Source organism: Sphaeramia orbicularis, chromosome 18, assembly GCF_902148855.1.
Source record: "Sphaeramia orbicularis chromosome 18, fSphaOr1.1, whole genome shotgun sequence".
Classification (NCBI taxonomy): Eukaryota; Metazoa; Chordata; class Actinopteri; order Kurtiformes; family Apogonidae; genus Sphaeramia; species Sphaeramia orbicularis.
The window spans coordinates 43,556,238-43,574,037 of record NC_043974.1 but is presented as its reverse complement, the minus strand read 5'-3'; the positions used below and the strand labels follow the sequence as shown (position 1 = coordinate 43,574,037).

At 39.2% G+C, this 17,800-nt stretch overlaps 1 protein-coding gene across 1 annotated transcript in view; it reads right to left on the bottom strand.

The window, feature by feature from the left end:
- Window positions 1–17,800, bottom strand: part of LOC115439047 (chromodomain-helicase-DNA-binding protein 3-like) — a 104,067-nt gene that overhangs the window by 79,151 nt on the left and 7,116 nt on the right. The window contains 5 exon segments of the mRNA XM_030162942.1: window positions 3,100–3,229; window positions 3,345–3,484; window positions 5,664–5,902; window positions 14,136–14,263; window positions 14,767–14,952. Of these exon segments, the coding sequence (XP_030018802.1) occupies window positions 3,100–3,229; window positions 3,345–3,484; window positions 5,664–5,902; window positions 14,136–14,263; window positions 14,767–14,952 (823 nt within the window).

The following is a 17,800-nucleotide window of genomic DNA, read 5'->3' as shown; positions in this document are numbered from 1 at the left end:
TCTAATCCAGACATGTGGGTTTTTCATGAATCTCAGTCTCATTTCAGGTTTTGTATGTAACCCATCATGTCCACTGGTGTTACATGCGGAACCTGCCCATTTAAACACAAATAAATCGTGAGTGATTTTGCAACAGCGGTCATTTTTGTGAAACCCTCGGCATTGAATAATTAGTTCAATTCCCAGAATGTACCTGTGAGAGAATAAAAAGATATTCCAAAAAATAATAAAGTGTAATTTTCACATCCTTTTTACCATGTTACATACAGATTTTTGTATTTAAAATAATATAAAAATGTGTTTTATCTGAAAAATAGTTTTTTCAGAAAACATCACATTTTCAGACAATGTTATGTGCTTCATAACATTAGTCTACATCTGGTGTGAATTTTTAGACCCCATGTCCTGTTTTTAGGACCAGTTTTATAGAAACACCCATATGTATATTTAACCCATAAAGATCCAGACATCCAATGTCAACCAAAATCATTTTCTGATTTAAAAAGTTAAATCACTGTCAATCCACTAATCCTATCAATCCATGTAAATAATTGGTGTAAAATACAGTTTATCATCTTTTCATGGTCATCAGATAAGACCCATTTGGACGTTCAGAGGCTCTGTAGTTACCATGGAAACACCGTCATCTTCTACAACACTGATTCATCAGTAAAACCCATGGAGTTGGATCAATGACAGTGGATGGACACACTGGGTTTATGTTCAGTTAGTGATATATTCTGCTGAAAAAGTCACTTTTTCTTCAGTTTTCTCTTTTTTCATATTATCCTCAACTTTAATCTGATCTTTTATGAACATCTACATGATCAGTAAATTAAATGTAAGAAAATACCGTATTTTCACTGAAAAAAACCCACAAAACACAGAAGATAATATTACATAAATGGTGATAAATCACTTAAGGATGGTTAAATATAGAGAAAAATTAATTTGGGAGCTGCCACAAAAGTAAAACTTGGTCCTTATGGGTTAATATTTAATCTTGTAGCTTTCGTACAGTGCTTCCATTTTTCAGTATTTTGTGTGATATGTTATACAGTCCTTTTTTGCACAAATTGTTTTTGCTGCTAAAGGAATTTCCATTGTTCCTATGACAGTGACAATAAAGATCTATTCTGTTCTGTTCTATTTATTTTTACAGTGAAAACCTCCTGGAAATGTTTCAACCACATTACAAGCACCGTCATAAATATGCAACCAACCGCTTTTACAGCCGCTTACATCAGTTTGTGTCAAGTAGCGCTTCTTTTAGGTTTAATCCTGTAATCTCAGAGGCAAAGCAACAAAGAGGAATCCCACAATTCAGTTGGAGACATGAACCCCAGATGTCACTCAGACTGAATAAAACAGAAGATGAAACCTCTGCAACGGCAAGCATGAGTTTTTTATAGACGGTGTTCTGAAGCTTCAAGTTTGACACTTGGGTCGTCAGCGTCAGGGTTTTTGAAACCAGAAGTGACGTATTTGAATGAAAAGGCTGAAACTCAGGAAGCTAATGCTAACAGTCTCACTGACTAACTAAAAACATCAACAGAAACAGAACTGAGTAATTTAAGCTACTGGATAAATGTTTACACATACAGTTATACTCAATTTCTAATCGGTATCAATTAATGCTAAATTTCAACCCTGAAAATAAGCGGTTTTTACCCTGAAATCTTTGTTTTTCCTGCTGTGCATACTTCACATACATCCACATACATAACTAAACCAACAAACCTAAACAAATAATGGGGTATGACATTCCAATGTGCTGTGATGTTCTGTATTTGTGGAACTATCTGATGGAAATGTAGTGGGAAACGACACATACTTGGTTACGATACTTTCAGTGGCTTGCAAAAAAGCTATTACAAGGAAGTGGGAAGGACAGAAGTGTCAACACAGGACCAGTGGATTGAAATTATTGATGGAATATGTACAATGGAAATGGTGACTCACAAACTGCAACTACAGGAAGCACAAATGGACAAAAAGTGGAATAAATGGACTGTTTACAGAACTAAGAATGATGGAAAGACTGGATAAAGGAAATGTGTTGATATATGTATAATGCACCCAAGCAATGTTCATTTGTTCATCTTTTGTTGTGTTGTCAAATATATGTGTAAAAAATTTCAATTAAAAAGAAATAAATAAAAATAACAAGTGTTGGACTGGACTTTTACACAGGACTGTATATAACACTGGTCAACAACAAATTTATTGTTTCAGTTTTTTGAGCTGATTTAGGATAATTTTGGTGCTGAATCCAAAAATCACATTCATTTTGCTCAATCAGGTCAACTTTCTGAACTCTGCTACATATTGGCTTTTTAACACTTTTGCTTACATTTATGGGCATTTTCACATCATAGGATACAAAATTCTTTCATATTTCTTGCAATGAACGAGTTCTGAACATTTTACTTTTGCCAATTTATGATTGTTTTTTTTAATATTACAGGTGAATGAAATGGCTTCGACTAGAAGATCTTGCAAAAATAAGCCTGACGTATTCTGCTACATCTGCGGTGAATACACCATGTACCTAACAGGAATCAAGTGATCAAATGATTTTTTTTCTCTTAAAACCTATTTTGGGTGAGAACTATATAAAAAAATCAATTGATAAAGTCACAAAGATGTAATCAATTTTGTGAGAAGATCAAATTTTTCAAAATCAAATTAGCAAAAAACCTGACCTGATTGAGAAAAACAGATGTCATTTTTGGATTTAGCGGTGCAAAATGGTCCGAATTCAGTTGAAAAAACCTAGACAACTTGCAAAAAACATTTTTTTTGTAACCCAGTGTAATTTACGTATAAATTACGTTTTTAGTGCCTAGTTTTAGCTTCTACAACAACCCTGTTTTTCAGTCGATGCATTTAATTCATTTTATTGTAGAAACTTTGAACCAAATGTGTATTTTCCTGATGTATCCCAGCTCTTCACTGTCTGAAATTAAAGTCTAAACACTGGTTTGACAAATTGATATGAAACCTCCACACCGTAGTCTTGGCCCAGATGTGGATCTACTAGACTTGGACCAGTTCTAGTATTGTTTAATATCCATCTAGGCTGGAGGTGGTTCTTACTTTTCTTCTTTTTCTTGGCCGGTCGTCCTCGTTTGTTCTTCTTGACCCGTCCGGAGCTGTCGGACCGAACCGAGGAGCTGTGAACGCTGGAGTCCTCCTGCTCAGACTCGTCCTCATCCATGTCCTCGCTCTGAAACGACGAGTCCATGGAGTTAGGGAGAGGAAGAGGAGAACCAGAACCAGACCCAGACCCAGAAGCCCAGCCTCAGCTCCATCCACCCTGTAACCCCGCCCCTTCTACTCACCGAGCAGCTCTTCTTCCTCTTGGCGCCTATTGGTGACAGTTTGATGCGAATGGGCGCCATCTTTTTAGCCTTGGCGACTGCGGAGGCCTTCTTCTTATCTGGGACACGGGGGCTTTTGCTGCGCTTCTTATAGCCCGGCCCTGGAGAACAGAAGAACATGTAAAGGAAATGTAAAGTACACTGCAGGAAAACACAGAATAATGTCAGGAATATGGGTCGTATCAGCAGGTACAGGACGTTAAAGCGCCACCCACAAAGCGTCGGTACATGTTATAGACCGGTCCTGTTTTTATCATGGTCCTCTGAACGGGTTCAGGCTCAGTCGCCTCAGGTCGGTCCACGCTGGAAGCGGTTTTCCAACGTCGCAGCGATCTAACGCACACTTATATCGGCAAAAAAAAAAAAAACTTTTCAGAAGTGGCATGAGCACCCTGTGGTCGTAGGCTCCTCACGTTACAGATTACATCCATGACACTCATGGAACTCAAGAACTTATTAATGTCGCTGTGAACTTTGACCTTCAACGACACTTTGAGTTCAGACAGTTTCTTACTTCAGTAGAGAAATATTTAAGAACTGCCAAAGGAGGATAAATATATATACAGTATATCAATATATTCTATTGTGTTTTATTGTTCATTGTGTATCCTATATGTGTTTGATATACTTTTGACTTTGTATGTCTGCTACCTTGGCCAGGTTTCCAATCTGAATGGGACTTCCTGGTTAAATCAAGGTAAATAAATAAATAAAACATATGTACATATTAAAATAATTTGCCACAAAGAGAAAATTTAGCTAATTATACATTGAGTATTTTTTTCCACATTCAAACTCATTTTTTATGCAATCATTCATGTGTTAAAACCACCAAAGTCAATTCAGAGTATTTTTTTTATTATTATGTCCTAAAATCCGTTAACACTTAATTACACTGGTTTTTGCCCTGTTATTATTCTTTATGAATAAAGCTGACTGATCCCTGGCATCCCAACTAAATGAATTCTTCTTCTTCTTCTCCTCCTTCTTCCTCTTCTTCTACTACTACTAGAACATCTGGATAAATGGAAACTGACACTGATGGACTCATTCCTCGCTTCATATACTTTGGACAAACCCAACAGTTAAGCGCTGACGGACAATACACAAGAGATTATCTTTGAAGTTAGAAACTAAACATTACAAATCTGTGTAACACTGTTTATTTTGGGTTCAAACACTGAAATCCAAGAAAAAATGTAGATTATTCTGGCTCTGGGTTTACTACTGAGACAATGGAAGAAAAAACATCCACGTCTTAAGTGAAGAATGGGCTGTAACATCGGCAGACTTGTTGGCTCGTTCTGTGACTTAAAGTTCAACTTTTTATCTAATCTCTTGTTTATCACTGTGGAATTTAATAAAGTAGAGGGTTATGTTGGTGTTTTATCTGTTTATTTTGTTTGTGAGAGTCCAGTGGGCTTCATACTGGGCTGGTGGGTTCCTGATCTCAGTTTAACTGTATCTATAAAGGCCATGACACACCAGTCCGACTGCTGATCGTCATCAGAAAAGGTAGCCCAACTATCAGTCGGCTCCCGTCTCCCCAACAGTGTGAAGAACACACCAAATCGACTACCGACTACAGCGTATGTTCTGCACTTGCAGTAAAACCGTAAAATGACGGAACATCTCTCTAAACCCAGAGCTGCTGTCGTCAGTCATTGTTGTCAGTAGGGTTTGAGTAGTCCAGAAGGGCTGTTGTTATTGTACTTGTTGAACGGATGGTTAGTAATAAGAAGACACTGGCGTTGTCAGCTCTTGGGGTTCTTCTTGTGGAAGAAGAAAGATGTTGCAGCCAAAAACTGAGGAGAAATCGCACTATGCTAACAATGCTATCAGTGTTCACTTCATGGACTGAATGAAGTCCATAGTCAACACTGACTGGCACTCATTCAGATATGATAGAGCAGTGACTGGACTATTATAGAAGACAGTAATAGTGTGAAGTACCTTGGCAGAGCTGGATTCACACGGAAACTTCTCGTTCTCTGATTCATTAGTCAAGGGCTATCCCTCCACCAATCAGATTGGTCTGACTCAACGACGGATAGTGGATGATTACACATGTTGAATCGGCCAAAAAGACTGGCGACGACATTAAAGACGTCCGATCACACAGAACACACCAAACAGACTCATGTCACCGACCTCGCCAGATCACCCGACGACATCCGACTGCTGCAAAAGGTTGGTGTGTCTTCGCCTTAACATGTTAAAATGTTCCTTCCAACAGGACATGACTCAACCCCAGTACAATTGAACACACTAAGCTCTGACCTTTGCCCTCCTTCGTCTTGGCCTTGCGGATTGGTGGCGGCTGCGGCGGCGGTTCAGGTGAAGCGGTCGCTGCAGAGACCTGCTCGGCGACAGCGATGGCGGCAGCTGCAGCCGCCGCGGCAACAGCAGCGGCGTTGCCCTTGAAGGGGTTGTTGGAGCTGAACTCCCTCCATTTGGCCCCCAGGATGGTCATCATCTTCGACATGGGGATCTTCGGATTCTTCTTGGCGATCATCGGCCTGAGACAGGAACAGAAATAAGAGGAAAATTCAAATCAGGACTAGCATTAACTTTAACCACCATGTGTTGAATCTGTCTCAGCAAAAAAAAAAAAAAGTTAAATTCCATGAAAATATTTACATTTACAAACCATCCTTTCACAAAAAATTTGAATAACATGAACAAACATGAACCTGAAATGTCTTAAGAGAAGTGTAATTTCTCCAATATTCTGTCTGTTATTAAAGGTTTTGTGTATTTGTTGATCCACTGTGATCTTTAAGTTGTAACATGTGGAAATGATAAACTGAGGCAGAACATCGTTAAAATTGTGCTTAATTTTCTCAAGAAATTTCAGTTTTTTCATGGTTGTTCATGCTATTCACATTTTTTAAAGGATAGTTTATAGGTGAAAACATTGTCTTGATTAATTTAAATTTTTTTACTCAAAAACATAGTGAAGATGATCGATTGGTTGATTAATCGATTGATTGTGATTGATTGATTTACTGCCTCCACCAAGGAGGTTATGTTTTCACCGGGGTTTGTCTCTCTGTTTGTCTGTTAGCAAGTTAACTCAAAAAGTTATGGAAGGATTTTGATGAAATTTTCAGGAAATGTTGATAGTGGAACAAGGAACAAATGATTAAATTTTGGTGGTGGTGGGGGGGTGGGGGGAATGATCTGCCTTGGCGGATGTCTGCACTCTCTGAGTACTTTTCTTTTTTATCTATTTATTTATTATATTAGTATTTGACTGGTCTGGCCCACTTCAGATCATACTGTGCTAAATGTGGCCCCTGACACCCCAGGTCTAACAGATAACGGGCCTGTTTTGAATAGTAAGACTTCCAAACACACATAGACCACATTAAAACGACAGACAGACACTAAACCGACACCTGGAGGAGGTTTTACACAGAAGTTCCCACTGATGGTGGTTGATGGATAGAGTCCAAACTCAACACATGGGTTCTATTATGGTTTGCTCTTGACAGACAGGCTTCAGTGTTTGTATGACAGTGATGATGGACAGGTGGAATACTGCTGTAGTGATTTAGAACACATCAGCCCCCCAGGTCTAAAACGGACCAAAGGTGTGATTTATGTCAGGACACACCAGGCTGATTTATAGGCAGCCGTAGAACATGTCAGGTGGACTGTTCTAGGTCCATGGGAGTGGAATAGTTGGTTTAGAGCCTTACAGCAGCATTCCACAGATGATAATGATTCATGTCCAGAACCTCTCACATGGTTTGATAACTCCAATGAACACAAGACAGGAAGAAGACTCAAGTCCAGTCATTCATTTCCAACATGTCACTGTATCGGTGCAGTTTTCTTCAATGTCTCTGATCACTGTCATTGTTTGTGTTAATTCCACGCTCTAAAGTCAGAAACTGAAAACTGCTGCCTTTCAAATGCTGTCTAACCCATGCATTTAAGTCTGTGGTTCTGCAGAACGTCTGTGCAAAGGCTGGATGTTAAAAGGTTAAATCCTGTTGATCGACTATAACCATAGTAACAGTCTGATGTGAGCCGTATCACTTCACCTGTGGTTTTATTCTGCAGATCTACAGCTCCGTCTTGTCTCCAAACAGACAGAGATACGGTAGACGTTCAGTATCAGTATGTGGTTAAAGCAGGCATGAGTCACTGAGGCTTCCAGTAAAACACCAGCCAATCAGACTCCAGCTCCAACATCTGTATGGGGATACTCACTTTAGCCACTTTTAGCATAACCTGCTGATATATGAACCATGCACTGCTGATCTGGTATCATATTTCTGCATCGAAAGCCTCTTAATGTCAAGACGTAACTGCTGAACAACAACAACAACAACAACACTGCTTTAATAAATCACCATCTATGGACAGAACCAACACTGGAACACACTTCCTGTAGAACTGACAGTTAATACCAGGCAAAAAAAGCTGTCCGTAAAGTGCTGTAAAATTGTTTGCTAATTACTGTGAAAATAATAATTACGGTATATTACTACATACTATTTGCAGGTTTTTGCCATGTATAAATTATACCAATGTATTGTTGTTTTATATTAGAAACAACAATTAATTGCACTTTAGTTTTTATGTTTTGACTGTTCCAGTTCGACTGTAGTCGTGCTAATGGCTGTTGTGTCGAATTCTACTCCCTGTCAAAAACTGCTCCCCCTTCCTAGGTCAGCCATGAAGAGGACAATGTGCACCAAATTCACCCGGTCACACCAGAGCAGCTCCAAATGTGAGCTGCTAAAGTCATTTCACTCCTTTGGCTTCACAAGCTTATTCTGATGGGGAATACAGTTTTCGGCAGTACCTGGTGCCGAATTCTGCTCCCTGTCCAAAACTCAAAAACCTCAAACATGGGTGATGTAGTTTTTGGCAGTATCTGTTTTTATTGTGTGTTGTCAGCAGTGCAGTCCAGGGTATACAGTGGTATACGGAGTATACCTACTTATTTTTCTGTCAGCATTGGGTATACCCACTTCTAAATCCCCCTATTATGGAGGATTAAGTAATATCTGAGCCAAACTGCCCATGTTTTCCCTTAGGATGGCGAAGCCATGACCCACCCTCCTCTGCCTCTAATTGGCTAGTACTCGCTGCCTCACTTCATTGGTTAACTTTAGGCATGAGGACTGATGAGCCAATCAGAGGCAGAGTAGGTGGGTCATGTTGAGGAATACATTGGTAATTTAGTACCAGAGCCAGAGCTCTGCTTAGCACCGGCCACCTCTGGAACCTGACTGGACACTTCAGGTGCCAGTGCCACCCCAGTTGATTGACAGGTCACTGCACATCTCATTGAAAGATGCGCGATTATTGGAAATGCAAATGAGGAAGGCAGAATAAATATATTTCAAGTGAGTGACACATATTGAAAACCGACTTTCATGGAATACATAATTCTGAGGGAAGTTTGAAGGTGGTTTCAGAATGAGTCACTGTTTTAAACTACTGCTCATATGACTGCACATTTAGAGGAGAGATTTTGTTACCAATAGTTCAACTATGTGAGTAGGCTAACGTTATGAAAGGCTAATGTATCCTATGTTTGCCTCATGTTGAATACATTTCCATTCCTGCAGCTGCTTGTGTGTCCAGTAAAACCTACAAACTGCTCCTGATCAAGTCATGATAATTTTATAATAGTGAGTAAATACTACTGATGGATTTTTGGGTCAACTAAATCGAGTAGTCTGACATGTCACTGTTTCTAAAGTGGTGTTTTTCTGGCCTACTTAAAAAAAGGCAAAAATTGAGAGTATACCTACTTCTTCAGGGACGACTACACCGCTGTGTGTTGTGTATCTAAGATTTAACTTTTGAAAGTTTTATACACCTTATAGTTTGAACATTCTTTAATATTAAACAGATAAAAAAAAAAAAACAACTGCAATATCTCACAATATTATTGACTTAATTTTGACACAGCTATGATGGTGTTAAGAGGTTGACTAATTCACAGTTAATTTCATACCCTACAGTCAGAAAGAAGAAAAATTAATGAGCCAGGGTGAGCAGGGAGCATTTCTCAGCAAGTTGTGATGGTGAATTTGGTGCAAATTGTCCTATTCATGGTTGACTTAGGAAGGGGGAGCATTTTTCAGCAACGAGTAGAATTCGCCACAACTATGGCGCTAATGGAGCTTGAACTATCGGAGGCATTTCCATACGGGGCTAATGCATGCAGCTAGGGTTAGCTTAAGTTAATCAGTTTTTTGCTAGCTAACATTTGCAAAAACAGTGCATTCTGAGTCCTGCACCCTGTACATTCTGTATGAAACTAAAAAAAATAAAATAATGTGAAAAATATGATATAAAATAATGTGTAAAATAATGTGAAATACAGTCACTCACACAAATAAAGACACATTATTCTGACTAAAATGCTGGTTTTGACTTGTCTACTAGGGCTGTAAGAAAATATCGGTTCTGCAATATATCGTGATATTTCATGTCATGATACTGTATTGATATTAAAAAGTATTGTATCGATATTTTTAGGTATTTATTCAAATGGAGATATGGCGGAAGTTCATGTTTTGGTTTTTTAAAAAGGATACACAAAAAAATAAGCTTTTCTTCTAGCCTATTCCTTTTTTGTTTTTTATGTTTATTATAATTATTGTACTAAGTGCAATGGTTAATGTACAAAATTAAAACAAACCATTCATTCATTCATTCATGAATAACCTCAACAGCTTCATAATAAGACAAATATAGTCTCAGAGACTCTGGAAATTTACAGATAAATAAGAAACTGACAAATGAGGCTACGTAACGCAGGGAGGTGCAGTTTCTTATGCTAACCCAGACGTTAGCATCGCCTAGCTTCCTTCTACAAAAAGCCCCTAGGACTTGTCTGGTAGCTTTTGGAGTAATATGGAAGATAAGATCTGCACCAAAACCTTAACCTCAGGCTATAAACAAATGACACCACTAAGCTTCCAACTTATAAACAGACTTCCACAAAACCTGTCCTCATCTCACTGCAGTAGGAGCAGAAAACACAACAAGGTGCAAACACATAGAATCAGTAGATGAACTTTAGGTTTTTTGGATGACGTTTAGTGTCATTTACAGACTTAGTCGAGCCGTTGCAGCTACTGGAACATTCAGATATTGTGGTACTGACTATTCAACATCAGAGGACAGCCAGTAAACACAATGCTACACAACAAATCACATCATTAAACAGAGAAAAATGTGTCCAACCTTTCATTATGCACAATATTCACTTGGGTTGTATGTAAAATTAACATTGCTAGGCTAGCAGGCATGTTTATGTGAGTTTAAAGTGACTTTTTATTGTCCTGAGGCTCTAAAATGTTCAGTTACTCTACTTTACAAAGTAACTTCATAGAGTTTAGCGGATGTGTTTCGTTGCCAATGAACACATAAATGACTTCAGAGCCACTGGTCCGGCCTCTGAGCTCAGTAATGGAAAACATCTTAAGCGTTTTGGTTTCAATCTTTAAATCAGGGGTGTTTGACTCATTTTAATTTAGGGGCCACTTACAGAACAATATGATCTCAAACCAGCCGGACCAGTAAAATAATAATATAACAACTGATGAATGATAACATTTATAATTTTACTTTTAGAGTAAAATGACATAATGAAAATGCTTTAAAAAAATGTGAACAACATAAACAATCTGGAATTTCTTAAGAAAAATAAATGTAACTTTACCAATATTCTGCCTCAGTTTATCATTTCCACATGTACATTATAATGTACAGATCACAGTGGATCTACAAATACACTAAACATTTAATAACAGGCAGAATATTGATAAAATTACCCTTACTTCTCTGAAGACATTTCAGGTTGTTCAGATTTGTTCAGGTTAGTCACATTTTACTGTTTTAAAGGATTGTTTGTAAATGTAAATATTTTTTTTGTACACTAAGAGAAAAATTTGGACTTATCAGTATTTGTTGGCTATTATGATAGTATTTTAGCAGTCTGGTGATCAGACTGAACTGAATGTGGAACTTGAACCACACTGATTGTTAATATCTTCAGTATAATTTTTGCATTTCACAAATTCATCCTACCCTTTGGCGGGCCGGTTTTGGCCCACAGACCGTATATTTGACCCCTGCTTTAAACTCTTAAAGGAATGATATTCGCTTTTTACCTCCGCCAAGGAGGTTATGTTTCTGCCGGCGTTGATTTGTCTGTCTGTCTGTGTGCAAGATAACTCAAAAAGTTATGGATGGATTTGGATGAAAATTTCAGTAAATGTTGATACTGGCACAAGGAACAAATGATTCAATTTTGATGGTGACCGGGGGGGGGGGGGGGACTGATCTGCCTTGCCCACTGGTCTGTGCTTTCCGAGTCCTTCTAGTTTTTGTTTTTTTTTAATGGAATACTACATTTTCAAACATTCCTCTGTGGTCTACATAAACTGTAAATGCTCTGCTTGGGTCTTTCAGCATCTCCGCTGAACTCTGGCTCCATCATGTCAGGTAGTGATGCAAAGTTACAAATGCTCATTTCTTCTAAACTGCCCCACTTCAGATCCATTTATTTTATTGAATTTCTCTACAGAATTTCTTTAGTTCTACTCCATAAATGTCATTGTCTGTACTGTATCCAATGGTTCAATAAATCAATCATTAAGGAATATGACATGCTTTTTTCATGAAGTATGTAAACTTCATGAAAAAAGCACCGGGGCTTTTCCATCAGAGCCCCTCGACTTTGGAACGGCCTGCCCGAGGAGATAAGGCTTGCGGAATCAGTGACATCTTTTAAATTACTTCTTAAAACACATTTTTATAGACTTGTTTTTATGTGATGTTTGTCCCTTTTAATCTTAATTGTATTTTTTTTTTAAATTTGAATTTCATCCTGTTTGATTATTAATTTATATTCTCATACATGTTTATCTCACTCCATTTTTACATTGATTTGACAGCATCATGTTATGTTATCCCTGCCCTCTTTACTCCGATTCACTTAATTTATTCGACGTGTCATGTTTTTGCGTTTGTTGCACACATCTCTCTTACTGTGTTGCTTCTGTTTTAGTGTTTTTACTTGCGTCTTGTATCCTGCTGTTGTGCCCTCTGCTTTGTCTGTCAAAAGCACTTTGTAAACTTTGTTTTTCAAAGGTGTTATTTTATAAAGCTATAGAGGGTGCACATGACGTCACCACTAGCGGAAGTCACCACGGTTCTGTCCACTGAGTGGCAGAAAGAGGGAGATGAGTAGCAGCTTTGGCTTGAATACTGCGAAAACTTTAGAACAATCTAAAAAATCGGGAAGAGCTGTTGTGCCATTGATCGCACAAATAGGTTTAAAAAGCACTGGGAGCTCTCGTTTTAGCGGCGACCTAAAGCCAAAGACAGAAGAAGCAGATGGATCGCTGCAATTCAGAGAAAGAACTGGAATCCAGACAACCAAACCTGGATTTGTGTCAGGTAATGTTAATTTATGCTGTGTTCTTGCGTAAAATCATACCTTAAATTCCATCTGGTTTTGGCTGACGTTCCTTCTTGGTAAAGCTCTTAATGTTAGCATCTGTCATTTAGTTCTATATTTCAGAACTGAATCGTTTGTGTCTTCAGTTGTGTGATTCTGAACCTTGTGCTCTACATGATTTGTAAACTAGCTTAAACTGAGGCTAACCTAGTTTTCCACATAATGGGTACTCTAGCACACAGCTGTTGGATCTGTGTTGGATCCAGTATTTGATGTGAACTCTCCTTAAATCTCCACAGTACCAGTAGATCATCCACTCACTTGGGTCATACTAAGGGTTCAACTCCAGTAAATCGGTAGTGAACTGTGAGCACTACTGCTGGGCCTTTACCGCCAAAATCCCCGCCAAGAAAATCTGTCTGCACTGACACAAAACCTCCAAAACAATAGTATGTTGAATGAAAGCACTCACCAGCTGGAATCCTCTAATGAACCAGGACCAGGATGGACACAACTCTTGGTCTGTTGGATGCTTTCAGCCTTTGCATTGGGGATTTTCCCGGTGTTGAACTCAGGTTCATATAAATGTCAGGATAGGTGATTTCTTTCCCAGATCAGTGTTCGTAGACACTTGTTGTTTGGTAGCTTGTATGGATCCATGTCCAGTCCAATTGTCTTTAATTTCATCTTATATTCCACATTTTTCCCGGTCTGGCTGTAGTTACTGCTATGCTCCGCCATGTTGAGCGGTTTGTTTTGCCGCTCAGTCTGACTTAACTCAGTCAACTGACGTATGTGCATTCCCTCTATTATTATTTAGCTTTTATTCTTATAGACCCTATCGAAAGAGTAATTCAGGTTCTCAGGAAAATTGCCGATTATCAATTAATCACTAATTGATCGATAAGGTCAACCAGCTAATGATTCATGGATTAATTGATCATTTTCATCCCTAGTTCAAACTTAAGCAAATCAGACGACAGTGAGACGCTACAGGACACACTGATACCGTTTACTCATCAGCAAATGGACTTTCAAGACATTTATTAGAATATTTTGTGTCGTGGAACAAAAACATAAAAATGACCGAAGCTAACCACAGACTTTATCTCATGAGTCGAACCAAAAACCCACAGACTTTTGGATGAATGGAAGTCAAATGCTACTCATTAGTGACTTTTTGGACCAACATCCACCACTGCTGCTGCTTTCAGAGCTCATGACCTCCACCGTTCATATGTTTTCCATCACTCACAGGAAACTCCAGGAAACAGTTTCCCACCAGTCGACCTCCAGTCAGACCGCCGTACCTCATGAACTGGCTGAAGGCTTTGTAGTTGGTGAGTTCCCTGTAGTCCTCCTCGGTGAAGGTATGATCAACATCCTCCAGACCCCATTCCTTCGCCAGCTGGGCCGACGTCTTCTGTTCTATGGGTTGCTGAAAGGAAAACACCAGAATCAGACCAGAATAACCAGGACTGAGGAGCCTCGTTTGGTCCGGGTCCTTTCAGTTTCATACGGACCAAACGAGGTGGTCTGGGTCCAGATCAAACTGAACTATGGTTCTGTTCAACGACAGAGGAAAGACTTTTTGGATGGTTGGCTGGTGTCGCCAAAAACCAAACAAGAAATTACCCAAATAAGCAACGAATGTGTCTATAATCCACTCTGGCCATGTTCATTCATTCATTTTCAGAACCGCTTAGAACTCAAGAAGGTTTCAGAGTTGGAGGACTTGTGGCTTTGTGAAGGCAGGGCACCTTCACATTTTTTGGGACTTTTTTGGGCTTTTCAAGGATTTCAAGCACCCATACAAACCCTGTATCTGGTCTAAACCTCAGTGAGTGGTTCAGTCCCACAGGTCCAGTGTTAACCCAAACTAACCCCGCCCATACATGACTCTGTGATGCGATAGATGGACGTCTGTTTCCATGGCGTCACCTTTGTCGTCTCCTCCTGACTGCTGTCTCGGTCCCCGTCGTCTTTTTCTTCTTCGGTTTTCTTTTCTTTCCTTTCTTTATGTTTCTTCTTTTTCTTTTTCTCTCCAGATCCATAGTCGCTGGCGATGCTGTCTGAGTTCTCCCCAAAGTCTCGGTCTCGGTCCGAGTCTCTGTCTACATCACTGTCCTGGAGGAAACACAGAGGACACGGTTAAGGAACAGCTCACATGAGGATGGAAACGCCTCAGACGAACTGGAAATATAACCTTATATTAGCAACTGATTGTGTTTTTGTTTGTTTGTTTTTTTTGTTTGTTTTTTTGCTGTGTTTCAGGGACACCATCATGAAGGAGGGTCTGGACAAACTGAGGAGGATGAGGAGTAAAAAAAACACAAAGGTGAAGAAGACGAGTCTCCAGCTTCACCTGTTACTGATGTGAGTTCAGTTACATTATTTTAGATTTTTAAGCATCGTCTATGAGGCTAATATAGAACAACATCATTAGCCTCATAGCATAACTGCCTAACTCAGGGGTTCCCAAAGTGGGGTACGTGTACCCCCAGGGGTACTTGACATTTTTGGGAAAAATACATTAACCTCCTTAGACCCAGGACATGTCAGCAAAGTACAAGCTTTTTGTTTTTTTATTAAATATGTGTCTATATTGGAAACATCATGATGCAACAGTTTTTTTCAGATGCAGTTTTTAAAATTTTTATGGAATGTCGTTTGTGGCGGACAGTTTTTTCTTTTTTTTTTTTTTTTGCATAAAGTTGTGAAACTCTTGTCCACAAATGTGGACAGTGGGTCTTAGGAGGTTAAATAAGTCATCTTGTACTGAATACATAATAAATAATGAGAATTAATGCTGAAATATAAAACACAATAAATACATTCATATACTACATTCATATACTCCATACCTCTGGCTCCTACCAGTGTAGTACGTAACTTGGGAGTCATGATTGATAATCAGTTGACCTTCACGGATCACGTTGCTCTGTCACCAGATCATGCCATTTCACTCTGTTCAACCTAAGAAAGATCAGGCCATACCTAACCGAACAGGCCACCCAGCTCTGGTGCAGACTATGGTTATCTCCACCCAGCTCCTGGTGCAGACTATGGTTATCTCCACCCAGCTCCTGGTGCAGACTATGGTTATCTCCCGTCTTGACTACTGCAATGCTCTTCTAACGGGCCTCCCAGCTTGTGTTGTCAAACCACTACAGATGGTCCGAATGCAGCAGCGCGTCTGGTCTTCAATCAGCCTAAAAGGGCACATGTCACCCCCTACTCATTGAGTTACACTGGCTACCCATAGCTGCCCGCATCAAATTCAAATCTTTAATCCTAGCCTACAAAATTCTCCGTGGGTCTGCTCCTGTCTACTTAGGTGCACTAATAAAAGCTTATGTCGCCCCACGACCACTCCGCTCGTCTGGGGAACGTAGTCTGGTGGTCCCCAGACCTTGTACAAGACAATCCAGGCTCTTTTCAGGGGTCGTTCCATGTTGGTGGAACGCTCTACCAAGTGCTACAAGAACAGAGTCATCCCTGCCTATCTTCAAGAAGCTCCTGAAGACCCAGCTCTTCCGAGAGCACCTCCTATCCTAGCACTTTCAAACATTCCATTTTAAATATTCTAATAAGGTTTTTCCCAGGACAACCACAGATTTTTCACGATTATCTCTGGACCTGCTGCGGTGGTCCGGCTCTTCCCTGCCCTCATCATCACCACTCACTTATCCTCAACCGCCTCCATGTGTCTCCCCCTACTCCCCCCTTCTCCCCCTCTCCCCCAGTCTCTATCTCTATCGCTCTCTCTTTTTCCCCTTCTTACTCTCTCTTTAACCCCAACTGGTCAAGGCAGACGGCCATCCTCCTCAGTCTGGGTCTGCTCCAGGTTTCTGCTGTTAAAGGGAAGTTTTTCCTTCCACTGTCACCAGTCACAAGTGTTTGCTCCTGGAGGATTCTGTTGGGTTTCTGTAGAATTGACTTAGAGTCTGGTTTTGACCAACTCTATATATAAAATGTCAAGAGATAACTTTTTTGTGATCTGGCGCTATATAAATAAAATTTGATTGATTGAGTGATTTAATTGGTTTTCCCCTGTAAGTCGCTTTGGAGAAAAGCGTCTGCCAAATGCGTAAACATAAACATAAACATAAAATAAAATAGACACTCCTGACCTTATTTCATTTCAATATTAATTTTTTATATATATTATTAGTAGTAGTAGTAGTAGTAGTAGTAGTAGTAGTAGTAGTAGTAGTAGTAGTAGTAGTAGTAGTAGTAGTAGTAGTAATGTCAACCATCTTGTTTAAGCTTTGGTAACATTTTAAGAACATTTCAATTTTATATTATTCAAGATTATTTGAGTAGATAAGTAATTATTTTTGTTGATGAAAGGTTCATTCATTCATTCATGACCATTTAATTTGTTTATCTTAGCAATGAACGAGGGCATGTTCAGTTTATATTTTGCACAAAATTGCCTTATAAAGATTGGTTATGTTTGAAATATTAGTTAACTATATGTTGTTTGATTTGATTTGATTTAGTGATTTATTCCAAATGTGCAATGAAATTCAACATATATGCAAACAAGCAAAACATGCAGAATAATACAAATACCAACAATCATAACAATCTTAGACAGAAGAACAGCACAATACTTCCATTTACATGCATGAAAAGGGGGGGGGGGGGGGTGGGGGGTGCAGTATTTACAAAGTTTTAAAATAAAAACAGATACTTTTGGCACAGGAACAAATTTTGCCTCTTTGTTTCAGAGTTGGGGGTACTTAGTTAAAAATATTTATTTCAGGGGGTACTCCACTGTAAAAAGTTTGAGAACCACTGGTCTAACTCATACACAAATGGAAAACAGTGTTAAAAAAAAACAAAAAACGTCTGTTTTTGTAGTGAGTCGGTCTCACTCACTGCTCTGTGTTTTACCCCCCATTCCACAGGTGGGGGGGTGAACTGAGCATGCTCAGAGGTCTGTGGAAAGAACAAGGTCTATTCTATC